The 13,400-nt window shown below is 58.0% G+C and overlaps 2 protein-coding genes across 2 annotated transcripts in view; both read right to left on the bottom strand.

The window, feature by feature from the left end:
* Positions 1-126: 126 nt before the first annotated feature.
* On the bottom strand, positions 127-10,738 carry Csdc2 (cold shock domain containing C2). Its single transcript, XM_042697871.1, has 4 exons — positions 10,673-10,738; positions 2,494-2,792; positions 1,942-2,064; positions 127-1,679 (listed from the first exon to the last, which is right to left on the bottom strand). Exons 2-4 carry the CDS (start codon positions 2,667-2,669, stop codon positions 1,517-1,519), a joined length of 462 nt encoding a protein of 153 aa, XP_042553805.1. The 5' UTR covers positions 2,670-2,792; positions 10,673-10,738; the 3' UTR covers positions 127-1,516.
* A 2-nt stretch (positions 10,739-10,740) lies between these two features.
* Positions 10,741-13,400, bottom strand: part of Aco2 (aconitase 2) — a 59,779-nt gene continuing 57,119 nt past the window's right edge. Inside the window, exon 20 of the mRNA XM_042697868.1 lies at positions 10,741-10,752. The gene's annotated coding sequence lies outside the window, so the exon portion shown is untranslated. The remainder of the gene's footprint in view (positions 10,753-13,400) is intronic.

Raw genomic sequence — 13,400 nt, 5'->3', positions numbered from 1 at the left:
CAGCGCCACCCAGGGACGGGGCTTTCCCGAGATCCAGCAGCCATGGGGTAGCGTGTCCTCCCTCAGCCTCTGCCCCAGCTCCCTCCCTGGGAACCTGACAGACGGACAGACGGCTGTTGGCCAGAATAGGTCACAGTTGAGTTTATTGCCAGTGTTAGGAAGGTCGGGGGGGGGGGTCCGTGGCTGGGGGCCTGGGAGGATTTCTGGGCGCAGAGGGGAGGCCTGTTACCACCCCCCCCCCGTGCCCATTCACCACAGCCTGCCTGGTGCCTAAAGTGCCCCTGGTCCTAGGAGGGAGAACCGGGGACTCCCGCGCCCCGGGGACAGGCCTGGCTGGAGAAGCCGAGCTTCCAACAGGGGCCAGGGTGAGGGGATAACCAGAGCCCAGCAGCAGCTCTGGGCTCCCAGCCTCTGTGTGGTGGACGCTGGAGCAGGATGAGCCCCAGCTGGGGGCTACTGAGGGGACCTCAAAGGCCACTGAACCCCTCAATTCTACTTACAGATGGCTCTCATGAAGCCACTGTCCTTCCTTGAGCCTTTGACCCCATTTATTCCCACACACACACACCAGGTAATGGGCTCTTAAGAGAGTATGGGGGCCAGGGCCCCTCCTGGCCTCCCAGGCCAAGATACACACACACCACACATAGCTTGACACCAAAGGGACGTCAGGGGACAGGGACGGCCACACACTGGGAGGGACTGGGTAAGGGCTACCGTGGTGGCTGGAGTCTGGCACTGGTCTTGCAGGCTGAGGGCTGTCCGAGGGGTGCTGGGCCGGCAGGGACATGTCATCCGATGCAGCGGCCAGGCCTGGGCAGAGCGTGCGCGGGGGGTGTGGGCCGGGGTAGAGAGGAGGCTCCGTCCAAGCAGGATGTGGACGGAGCTCGGCTCCTGCAGCCCGCGCCAGGGATTCACAGAGCCACTGCCAGCAGCCGGGGAGCCCTCACGTGCTGGCCTGGGGCCCCTCCCTCCTGCCTCACCAATGCACTGAAAGCAGTGCGTCAGGGGCCATGCATCCCGTGTTACCCTCTCCCCTGCCTGAGGCCAAAAGCTTCCCTGAAGCCCTCACAGGCCGGTTTCTGGAGGGAAGGTTCCAGGCCATGGAAGAGACCCCAGCAGGAGACAGGAGCACAAGCAGAATCTGGCGCGGGATGCGGGGAAGCATGACGGGTGCAAGGTCGTACGGAGGGGTCTCCCGGAGCCCCAGGAGTCCCACACAGGCTCCCAGGGGCTCACTCAAATCACCAGACGGTGGGCAGGGCCGAAGGCGCCTGAGCTACAGGGCAGCGCGGGGAGGGGGAGACAGGCCGAGGCCCCGCCCGTGGCCTCCTCCCATGCAGCTCCTGGCTCACTTAATCATGGGTCACGGGAGGTTGAGGCACACACTCACAGCCACGAGCACAGACAGACAGACGAGCACACTGAGGCGGCCTGGGGGAGGGAGGCCTGGTCAGCAGCACGGCGGGGGTCCGCAGCCAGCTACTGCCTGCCCTTCCCGCGTGGCACCCCAAGCCTAGGAGCCCACCACCTGGCCAGACCAGGTCTCGTGCGGGGTGTGTGGAGCCAGCTGCGTGAGCACCACCTCCACGGCCTGGAACTTCTGGTTCTTGGGTGGGATGGGGCACATCTTGTAGGTCACTTCGTCACCTTCCACTGGCACGTACTCTCCCTCGATGCTGAGGGGCAGGAGAAAAGGGGGGTCAGCCGAGCAGCAGCACTGGCTGGTTGCGGGGTCGGGGTCCCCAGATCCCAAGGCAGCCCAGCCAGTCTAGAGGAGTCTAGGGAGACTGATATGTGAAGGTCACAGGGCTGAGGCTGGCCTCTGAGCCGGAGGGAACAGGCCTAGCCACGCCCACCTGCTTGAAGCTGATAGGCCAGAAGCTGCAACTGGCTCCCAGGGCCCCGCCCAGGGGCCAGGACAGCAGGGCCTGGACTCACTCAGACACGTGCACGAAGATGTCCTCAGACCCGTTCTCGGGGGTGATGAAGCCGTGGCCTTGTGAGCGGGAGAACTGCTTACAGACGCCCTTGAACACTGGGCCGGCCGAGGCTCGGGCTGTCCTGGGGAGCGGGGTGGGGGGTCGAGCTGTGGCCTGGGGACCCCGAACCCACCCTGGACCGTCCTGTGGCATCACCCCCAGTCACAGATGCCACACTGAGGCCCAGAGACAAACCGGCCGCTCCAGATGCCTCCTTGCCAGAACCTTCTCTGCTGTGCACCCGCCCTTCTTCCTGAGCTTGTCTGGATTCTTCTGGTCAGGTTTTGGAGTGAAGATGTCCAGCCTAGGCTTGAAGATGGGGACCTCACTATCTCCTGAACAGCTGTGCCTTATTCATTCCTCACCAGACACTCGGTTTTGTTTTTCCTGTCATTTCCTAAAGCATCTGCTCTGTGCCTAGCCCGGGTTCACACCTGTCATCCTCAGTAGGCTGAGATCCGGAGGATCTTGTGTCTAAACCACCCCTGGCAGAAAAGTCTGGGGTACTCACGCTGAATATGTCCTGGTCCGTTTGGTGGGCAGAGGACTGGGCAGGTCCCGGGACGCGATGCCACCTCTTTCCCAGACCCTGCTGCCCTCCCTGTGGAAGGGGAAGGTGGGCCAGACAGGAGACTTGGGGGAGTGGAGGGGGGGGACCACAGGGGGCGACGTCGACTCCGATGTCATGGTGGAGCCCTCAGGAGAGCCTGGTGGACCCTGGGGCTCCGCGGCCGGTGAAGGGCTTGGGTCTCCTTGCAGGCAGGGCCCGGCCTGGCCCTGCTCAGCAGCCTCGCCAGCCACAGGCTCCGTCTGCAAAGGGGACAGAGAGACACACAGGGAAGTACAGCCTGGGAATGGCCCAGGACACAAGTCAAGAGGCCTGCACGCCACACCGGCATCCTGACTTCAAGCCATGGGGTCTCCCTGGCTCAGTATCCTCACCAGAAAAACAGGCAGGCTTGTAAGAGCAGGTGTGGGCCTCAGTGGTAGAGCACTTGCTTAGCATGTATGAGGCCCTGGGTTCAAATCCCAACACTATAGTAAGGCAAACCAAACTGCTAAGTCCTTTCAGCCTGTAGTTAATTCCATAACTCCAAAGGACAGAGAGGTGAGAGGTAAGGTGCCCAGGATTTGGCCTAAGTATCCACTGTTTCAAACTCATAGTCCTGAGCTCAAATGCCAGTTGTGTCACCCTCAACGTGGTGACATCAGGGAAGGTAGTTGCCGGGTTCTGGAGGGTGGCTCATGCCTGTAATCCTAACCTACTCAGAAGACTAAGATCTGGAGGATCATGGTTCAAAGCTAGTCTGCACAGAATAGTCCAAGGGACTCTGTCATCCAATAACCCACAAAAGGCAAGGCAGATGGGTGCCAGTGATTCATGCCTGAGGAGGCTGAGAACTGAGAATCGTGGTTCAGAGCAAGTCCAAGCAGACAAATCCTTGAGACTCTTATCTTCAAAAAACCTGAAGTAGAGGCGTGGCTCAAGTGGTAGAGCACCAACATTGAATAAAAAAGCCAAGTGAGAACATGAGGCCCTGAGTTCAAGCCCAGACTGCCCAACAGTAAAAATGAGTAAATAAAAATGAAGGAAGGCCGTCAGCAGTGTCTCCGTGATGGGCAGGCATACAGGTTGCAGAGGGGAAGCCCGCTCCCTGCCTCCCAGCTGTGTGCCCTGGGCAGACAGTCCCGACCTCGGACCCCATTTCTGGTTCTATGCTATGGACAGGGAGATGGCCCTGAGGACTGACTTGAGGACAGGAGCAGCTCAGGGCGAGTTCTTGGGAATGTGGACTAGTTTTCCTTAGCCCAGTTTCTCCCTCTCCAAATGAGATTAGAGGTTTGTGGCTGGGTGGTAGAGCGGTTGCCCAGCATGCCAAAGAAAACCACAGGAAGCAAGCGCTGATGGCTCACGCCTGTCATCCTAGCTACTCAGGAGGCTGGGATCTGAGGATCTCAGTTCAAAGCCAGCCTGAGCAGGAAAGTCCATGAGACTCTTATCTCCAATAAACCACTCAGAAAACTGCTGTGGCTCAACTGGTAGAGCGCTAACCTTGAGCTGAAGAGCTGAGGGACAGTGCCCAGGCCCAGAGTTCAAGCCCCATGACCAACCAAAAAAAAAAAAAAAAAAGAAAACACACAAGAAACTGTCTCTACCATGTTGAGGATTGAGTGCTTCGTGGGGGGCAATCTCCTAGCACCCACACATACAGTACATTGTGATTACAGAATAGAAATCCTGTCTTAGAGTTGCTGAGCATCAGCACATGCTCTAGACTGGATGTGAGCATGCTTGCCAGCATGTGTGTATGTATGTGTATGCTGGTACTGAGGCTTAAACAAGATCTCATATTTTTGCTTGGCTTTTTGGCTCAAAGCTGGTGCTCCACCACTTGAGACCTCCACTTCTTGCTTTTGATTCATTAGAAATAAGAGTCTTATGGACTTTTCTGCCTGAGTTGGCTTCAAACCATGATCCCCAGATCTCAGCCTCCTGAGTAGCTAGGTTTCTAATCATGGCCCCCAGACACAGTGCCTAGAAACTTGAGAAAATCCATCTGGTGGAATGGTTCAAATGGTAGAGCACCTGCCTAACAAGGACAAAGCCCTGAGTTCAAACCCCAGCACTGTGAGTGAGAGAAGGCAGGGTTGGGGGGAGGTAGGAAATTCCCCAAATGCCCGCACTGGGGGAGTACTCAGCACCAGGCACAGCAGTACCTACCTGAAGCCCACCCCTCACTGGGGGAGAGAGGCAGGTGACAGGCACAGAGCCCTACCACCTCTCTCTGGGGTGCAGGGTGGACCTGGCCTCCCGGGCCTTGTGCGGTGCCGGGCACTGACATCTAGGCTGGGAGTCCTGGGGGTGGGGTGAGCCCAAGTGGTTGCCAGGGAGACGCAGGCTCTGAGCAGCTGCCAGCTGGGGCTGGTGAGCCGATGACCTGAGCTCCTGGGGCTCATGCTAAGCACGGTGGCAGTGGGAATGTCACAGTGCTACCAGGGCTAGGGTTGGGGGGGAAGGGGCTGCCTCCCCCTCCCCGCGATGGCTCTAGAAGTGGCAGGTAGAAGAAGCTACAGATGTGGCAGCCTTCATCTCCACACCAGAAGCAGAGTGTGCCAGGCCTCCCTCCAAGGCCTCATTCTGAGAATGAAGAAGACTAGGCTTCAAGGACTCTTCTGGGCAGGGGAGCACTGGACAGGAGAGTCTGCTTCTCCCGGACAGGGCTAGATGCGGAGTGTGGAGGCAGGCAGACACCCCTCCCACCCACAGCTCTCTTTTCTCTTTTAATTCCTGCAGCAGCTCTTTGAGGCTGGTGGTATTACTACTCCATTTTACAGACAAGGAAACTGGGGCTTAATGCGGTGAAATGGCTTGCTCGGGGCCATGTGAGCCAGGGTTGATTTCTTTCTTTCTTCTTTCCTTTATTTATTTATTTGCCAGCCCTGGGGCTTGAACCCAGGGCCTGGGCTTCTTCTGCTCAAGGCTAGCACTCTACCACTTGAGCCACAGAGCCACTTCCAGCTTTTTCTGTGTATGTGGTGCTGAGGAATCAAAGCCAGGGCTTCATGCACGCTAGACAAGTACTCTACCACTGAGCCACCTTCCCAGCCAATGAGCCAGGATTTAACCAGGACAGGCTAGTTCTGGAGTCTTGAGACGGAAATGTGAAATTCTGTGTCAGGCCTGCATTGCTCTTGATTTTATTTTTAACCAGTCCTGAGACTTGAACTCAACTCAAGGCCTGGGATTTGGTGCTCTAGACTACACTCTACTTCCAGCTTTTTTTTTTTTTTTTTGGTCGTGGGGCTTGAACTCTGGGCCTGGGCGCTGTCCCTCAGCTCTTCAGCTCAAGGCCAGCGCTCTACCACTTGAGCTACAGCGCCACTTCCAGTTTTCTGGTGGTTTATTGGAGATAGGAGTCTCACGGTCTTTCCTGCCCGAGCTGGCTTTGAACCTCGATCCTCAGATCTCAGCCTCCTGAGTAGCTAGGATTATAGGTGTGAGCCACCAGCACCCGGCTCTTTTTGCTGGTTAATTGGAGATATGAGTCTCATAGACTTTCCTGCCTGGGCCTGGCTTTGAACTGCGATCCTCAGATCTCAGCCCCCTGAGTAGCTTGGATTACAGGCATGAGCTACCAGCATCCAGTTTGCTAATGGTTTTCAATGTGGCCTTGAACAGAGCCCTCTTCCTCTGGGGACCACCAGGGACCTGAACTTGGAGGAGCTGCACGAAAAGGGAAGAGGCAGGCTGGGCACCAGTGGCTCACGCCTGTAATCCTAGCTACTCAGGAGGCTGAGATCTGAGGATCACAGTTCAAAGCCAGCCTGGGCAGGAAAGTCCATGAGACTCTTATCGCCAATTAACCACTAGAAAACCGGAAGTGGCGCTGTGCCTCAAGCAGTAGAGTGTTCACCTTTAGCTGAAGAGCACAGGGACAGTGCCCAAGCCCAGAGTTCAAGCCCCACGACCGACAAAAAAAGAAAAAAAAGAAAGAAAGAAAGAAAAGGGAAGAGCCAGAGGTCCAGTTTCTACCCTCTTTCCAGAACGTTTGTGGAAACACTGAAGAGTGGAAATAAGGCTTCCACTATGTGAATGTCCTACACTACTTTTGCAAAAATCAATTTCTATCTTTAAACTTCCCATCTGCCTTACTTGGGTGGAATTATAATCATTTCCATTATACACATGGGACAGCTGAGGCTCAGAGAAGGTAAGTGATTCATTCATGTCACACAGCAGGCAAATAACCAGTGCTCTTCCATGAAAATAAAATCTGTGCCTGGTTCAGCGAAGAGGAGACTAGAGTTTTCCCAAGAACTTTCCTCTGAGAAGCCAAAGGGAAAAATAAACTCCCTCCAAAGCCAAGAGCCAGCCAGGCAGTGGCAGCTCATGTCTGTAATCAGGAAGCTTAGAAATGAAGACTGAGGTTCAAAGTCAGCCTGGGCAGGCAAGTCTGTGACTCTTATCTCTAAGTAACGACAAAAAAAAAAAAAAAAAACCAAAATGCCCGAAGTGGAGTTGTGACTCGCTATCTTTGAGCACAAAAGCTCAGGGACAGTGCCCAGGTCCTGAGTTCAAGCCCAGGACAGCACAAAAAAATAAAAATAAAGCCAAGAGCCAGCTATGTTTGGAGAACATTTGCTCCAACTTGGAGTTTCTGGCCAGCCCCGCCCTCCAGAACCAGCAATTGAGCGATTCTCCCTTTCTGAGTTCTGGTCTTCTCCTCTGAGAGATGGAGCCAACCACAGCCCCCAGGCAGGCTGTGGGCGGAGCCAGGAGCAGCCCCCTGGCCAGCTGCGTTGGCTCTGGCTCCCGGGCCAAGCTCATCTCCGTGTCCCTGAATGAAGGCAAAGCTCCAACAGACGTTGTGCTTCTGCGGCCCAGGAGGCCAAGGAGGCCGCAGAGAACCACTGGGGCCGCTGGGAGGGAACACTGGCCGAGATGCAGGTCACAGGACTGTGGCACACTGGACGGTGAGTCAGCCCTGGCACATCAGGTGACCAGAGCCAGCTGGAGCTCTGTTCCACTTCTCCCCCAACCCCTCAAAGAATGGCAGAGAAATGGCCGTCCCGAATCCCTCTCAGCCCGGTCAGATTAAGGCTAGCACTCACCCACCCAATGCTGTGTGACCCGGGACAAGCAGCTGCCCTTCTCTGGGCTTCATCTTCTTCTCCAGCCACATGAATCATGGCCTCAGCAACCTTTGAGGTTGTCAAAAACACACATGTGTGCTGGGCACCAGTGGTTCACGCCTGTAATCCTAGCTACTTAGGAGGCTGAGGTCTAAGGATCACGGTTCAAAGCTGTCTAGAAGACTCTCATCTTTAACCACCAAAAAAAGGCAGAAGTGGAGCTATGACTCAAGTGGTAGAGTGCTAGCCTTGAACAGAAGCAGCTCAGGGAGAGTGCCCAGGCTCTGAGTTCAAGCCCCAGAACAAGCACAAAACACAAAACGTACATGGGGGCATACCCCACTGTGACATTTCCCAACATCACCATTCCTATATGGCAATACAAAATCACACAATGCACAAATGTAACTGGGACAGCAGACGCCAAAGGAGCTCTGGTCTTAGAGGCTCCCAATCTGTGGGAGAAGAAACACACACAGGGCTGGGAAGGTGGCTCGGTGGCAGAGTGCTTGCTTGGCGCACACGAGGCCCCTGGATCCAATGCCTCAGTACCACATACACAGAAAAGGCTGGAAGTGGCACTGTGTCTCAAGTGGTAGAATGCTAGCCTTGAGCTGAAGAGCTGAGGGACAGCGCCCAGGCCCAGAGTTCAGGCCCCAAGATCGCCAGACAACGACAACAACAACAACACGTGATCCAAATCCAGAGTGGGCAGGCCTGACTCTGTAACAGCCTCTGCTACCATCTACTGTCCAAGCCGGGTGTCTCTCCTCTCGCGGAGTCTGGGTAAGAGCCCCACACCCCGGCCGCAGCTGTACCCAACCCATTGCACCGGCAAGTGAAGAGGCTGGCTGTCACCGCCTCTGTGAGGTGGGGCCAATGGCAGCTGCTCTGGGCTGTGGGAGGAGTCAGGAGCCGGGTCCGGCCAGTGGTTGGTGAGTGCCCCAGCCATGGGCTTTGGCCTCCACCATCCAGCCCAGCACAGTTGAGCTCCCACACTCTGTGCTCAGACTCTGGGCGGGAGACAGAAGGGAGGACCCCAGCATTCCCGGAGAGGCAAATGCCAGGGTGCGGAACAAGTGGGGAGCCACAACTTGGGGTTCTATTTCTGGTGCTGCACTGACTCAGTCCATGACCCTGAGCGAGTCAACCCCCCAACTGTATAGCTTAAAAACAGCTCCCCCAGTGAAAACACCCCAGCCTCCCAGCTTCCCCAGGATGGGGGAGCGGGTGGAGAGCAACGACAGCGCTGCTGAACAGAAATTCCAGGCCCCCAGGGCTGGCTGGTCTACTGTAGGCCTGGGAAGCTGACAGAGCAACCCGGGACCACCGGAGAAAAGGGGCCACCTGCCCGGCACCCCTCCCCCAGACACTCCTTAAAATACACTGCAGCTGGAAATGACCTAATTAAACCTCCTGTCCTCCCCCTCCCCACTGGGTGTGTGTCAGAGAGAGGGAGAGGGGGGGAGGGAGGGAGGGAGGGAGAGACAGAGACAGTCAGAGAGAGAGAGATACAGAGAAAGAGACAGACAGACAGAGGGAGACAGAGACAGAGAGAGAGAGAGAGAGCTGCCCCATCCCATATTAGACCTTATTTATTCAAGACACCCTTTACCTTTTCCTGTCCTAGGCAGCCCAGGCCGCCCCCAGGCCATTGGCATTGATGGTGGTCTATGGGGGAAGGGAGGGCCGAGTCCTCCAGGGACAGACAGATTCTCATCCCAGCTCTGCCTCCACAGGGCTATGCGACCCTAGGCAAGTGGCTTTCCCCTTCTGAGCCTTCCTGAAGAGACCCGACTGATGGCAGCTCCACGTGCAGTGGCGGCCATGAGCACAGGTAGCTTGGCCCCCAAATCCCTGAGCTTCCTAGCGTGTGGAGCAGCCTCCCTGCCCCCCGCCCTGTGATGACCATCTCAGGCTGCCGGAGTGTCCCCTTCCCGCCTGGCCGTGGGGCCTGAGGCTGGGATGGGGCGCACGGCGCCCTCTGCTGGTTGCCTCCTGTAAGGGGATCCTGCTCCTTGCTGGCTGGGAGGAGGATGTCCCCTCTACATCCATCCAGGGAGCCCCTCCCCGACCTGTGGGCATCCATGAACACGGCTTCTCCAGGTCCGGGACAAACCTCTGTGTCCTTCAGGGCCCTCAGAGGCCTGTGGGTCTGCACCCTTGTTTTTGTCCTCCGAGGTGGGGCAGGCAGATCGGAGCGGGCGCACCTGGAGGCTTTGGTAACAGACTTCAAGGAAATGGGTCAGGAGGTAAAGCTGGGTGGAGGAGCCGCCCCCCCCCCATGGAGTCAGGTGTGGGGACCAGGCTGCCCCGCCCCCGCCCCCGGGCAGTGGAAGTGTCTGGAAACACTTCTTTCCCAAGGAGAGGCCCCAACTGGAGGGCATCCAGGGGGCGCGGTGCCAGGCTCCGAGGGTGCCCCTCCCCCGGCACCCCCAGCCGCTGTGGCCGCCCTCGGTTTATTGCTGTTCTCCTGCCCCTCGGCTCCCCTCTCTCCCCTGGGGGAGAGCCCGCAGGCTGGCCCGCACCCGCGCCTCCCGCGAGCGGCAGCGCCCCCTCTCCACCCGGCCCCCGGTGCGGCCCGGGCCCTGGGGTCCGGTCACCCCTGCCCTCTGCGGGGCCGAGCCCCGGGGAGAGGGGAAACCGCACGCAGCTCTCTCTCCAGCCAACTGGCACAGAAGGGAAACAGAGGCAGGCGCGGACCTGCGCGGGGGGGGGGGGTCCCGGCGCGGCCCTGCCGCTCCCCAGCTCCTGCCTGGATTCCAGGAGAGAACCGCGACGCCGGTGCGTCCCTCCCGCAGCCTGACAGGAGGCGGCTGCGGTTCTAGACGTGAGTCCCAGACGGACCGACAGACAGACACCCGCGTTCACGCACGGGGCGGGGACCTCTGCTCCCGCATCCCGGGGGAAGAGGGATGCGGAGGGAGAGGCGGAGGGGGGCTCCCGCTGCACCCCGCATCCTCTCGCGGGGAGCGGGCCGGGCCGGTCCCTCCCCGCACCGTGCACTCCGCCCGCCCGGCTCCCGGCGCGGGCCGCGCGGCGCCGCCGCCCCTTACCTCGCCCCGGCGCGGGGTCCGGGCTCGGCCTCTGCGGGCGGCCGCACTCCGCCGGGCTGGTGCGTGCAGCTGGCGGGCAGGTCCGCACGGGGCGTGCGCGCGCGCGTGTGTGTGTGTGCGTGTGTGTGCGCGCGCCCGCGCGGGCGGTTCCTCCGCCCCCCACTCACTCACGCACGCCTTCCCGCTGACGTCAGGCGGGGGCGGGGCCGCGGGGGGATTTGTACTCCGGGCTTAAAGGGACGGGGGGGGGGGGGGGGGGGAGCGGGGACCGGAGCGGGGACGGGGGGACGGGGGACGGGGGGAGCAGGGGGGACGGGGGGAGCAGGGGGGACGGGGGGAGCGGGGCGGGGACGGGGGGAGCGGGGGGGGGACGGGGGGAGCAGGGGGGGGACGGGGGGAGCAGGGGGGGACGGGGAGAGCAGGGGGGGACGGGGGGACGGGGGGGGAGCAGGGCGGGGACGGGGGGACGGGGGGACGGGGGGACGGGGGGGGAGCAGGGCTGGGACGGCCCCCCCCCCCCCGGGGCCCAGGCCCCGCCTCCCGGACCCGCGCTGCCAGGTGAGTGACCAGCTGGGTCCGCCCAGGCTGTCTGTCTGTCTGTCCTTCCCAAGCTTCCTGTTTTGGAAGGTGGCTTTTATTGCTGGGCCAAGCTATAATTTACCTTGCTAAGTCAGGGTAGGAACGCAGGGAAAGAAGAGCTGGGACAGAGCCAGGGCGCGGCCCTGTGCGTGGTGTGTGTGTGTGTGAGAGACAGACAGACAGACAGACAGAGAGTCTGCACATGCCAAGTGTGAGACTTGCAGCCTGAGTGGGGAGAAGGAAGGCCAGAGAGGGGACCCTGTGGGGACATCAGGCCCCCAGGGACCCCACAGGCCTCCTTTCTCCTGGGGGATTCCCACAGTGGCCCCTGCCCTCGTGTGGCCCCTGCGGTGAGGGTGTGGGGCAGGTCTCATGAACGCACCTGGCACAGAGTAGGCCCTTGAGGTGAGACGGAATGCTCCCGAATCTGACAGCATTCTAACGGGGGTGATGAGCGTGGTGCACACACACACAGGCTCCAGGCAGAGAGGACCCACCCCAACGAAGACCCAGCAAACCCCCTGGTTGCTCCAGTGAGGGGGGGAGGTGTCCCACATCCCCATCAGAGGGCTCAGATTCAAATTCAACCCCTTGCTCTGTGACCTCCAGGAACTCCTTTGGATTCTGATTCTCCCTGGGAGAGTTGTGGAGGCCCAAGGGTAAGAAGGCTGCTAAGCGCTGCCCAGCTCAGCGCTGGGCTGAAGAAAATCTCCACTGAGGGCCTTCTTGTCTCCTTCCTGTCCCTGATCCTCAGCCTTCAATGAGAAAATAGAAATCATCAGCCAAGCACCCCCAGCTCACATCTATAATCCCAGCTATTCAAGAGGCTGAGATGTGAGAAGCATGGTTTAGAGGCAGCCTGGCCTGCCTATGAAATATGTAAGACTCTTGTCTGCAAGCAACCAGTAAACAGCCAAGTGGAGGCATGATTCAAGCGGTAGAGTATCAGCCATGAGTGAAAAAGCTGAGCTAAAGCACAAGGCTCTTACTTGAAGCCCCAGTACCAGAACACACAAATACATAAATATAGATACAAGTAAGAATAGCTACTTAAGATTTATTGAGGAGCCAGGCGTCCATGGCTCATGCCTGTAATCCTAGCTACTCAGGAGGTCAATATCTGAGGATTGGGGTTCAAAGCCAAATAGGGCAGGAAAGTCCGTGAGACTCTTTATCTCCAATAAAACACCAGAAAACCGGAAGTGGCGCTGTGGCTCAAGTAGAGCTGAAGGACAGTGCCCAGGCCTAGAGTTCAAGCCCCGTGACCAACAATAACAACAACAAAAGATTTATTGAGGGCTCCTTACCAGCCAAGAAGTGTTTTACCTTTATTTACACCTTACACCAGCCCAATTATTTATTTACTTATTTACTTATCCTAGGGCTTGGGTGCTGTCCCTGAGCTTTTTCAATCAAGGCTGATGCTCTACCACTTGAGTCACAGTTCTACTTCTGGCATTTGGGTTGTTTAGCTGGACATAAGAGCCTCATGGACATTCCCTTTCCAGGCTGGCTTTGAACTGGGATCCTCAGATCTCAGCTTCCTGAGTAGCTAGCAGCAACCAGCACCGGGCTCACTTTCCTTTTTTTTTTTTCTGGTTAATTGGAGATAAGAGTCTCATGGACTTTCCTGCCCAGGCTGGCTTTGAACCGAGATTCTCAGATCTTTGGCTTCCTGAGTAGCTAGGATGACAGACATGAGCCACCGGCACCCAACAATCTTTTTTTTTTTTTTTGGGTCCGGTTGTGGGGCCTGAACTCTGGGCCTGGGCGCTGTCCCTCAGCTCTTCAGCTCAAGGCTAGCGCTCTACCACTTGAGCCACAGTGCCACTTCCGGCTTTTTTTCTTTTTGCTTATGTGGTGCTGAGGAATCGAACCCAGGGCCTCAGGCACGCAAGGCAAGCGCTCTACCACTGAGCCACCTTCCCAGCCCCTCTTTTTTTTTTTTTTTTAAGATGAGCGTAGGGCTTAGAGCCTGACACTGCGCATTGGCTGCACATTCCCACCTGCAGCCCTCCTTTTCTCCTTTCTTTCCTTTTTAACTCTTTCGGTTTGAACTCAGGGTCTTGCTCGGCCACTCGAGCACTGCCCCCCACTCTCATCCTTTTGTTTTCAATTTGTTTTTTCAGATAAGAGTCTCACTCTTTTG

The sequence above is a fragment of the Dipodomys spectabilis genome, unplaced genomic scaffold (genome assembly GCF_019054845.1).
Source record: "Dipodomys spectabilis isolate Male_0828 unplaced genomic scaffold, ASM1905484v1 ptg000230l, whole genome shotgun sequence".
Classification (NCBI taxonomy): domain Eukaryota; kingdom Metazoa; phylum Chordata; class Mammalia; order Rodentia; family Heteromyidae; genus Dipodomys; species Dipodomys spectabilis.
The sequence above is the reverse complement of the archived record's forward strand: the minus strand, read 5'-3'. Positions and strand labels throughout refer to the sequence as shown.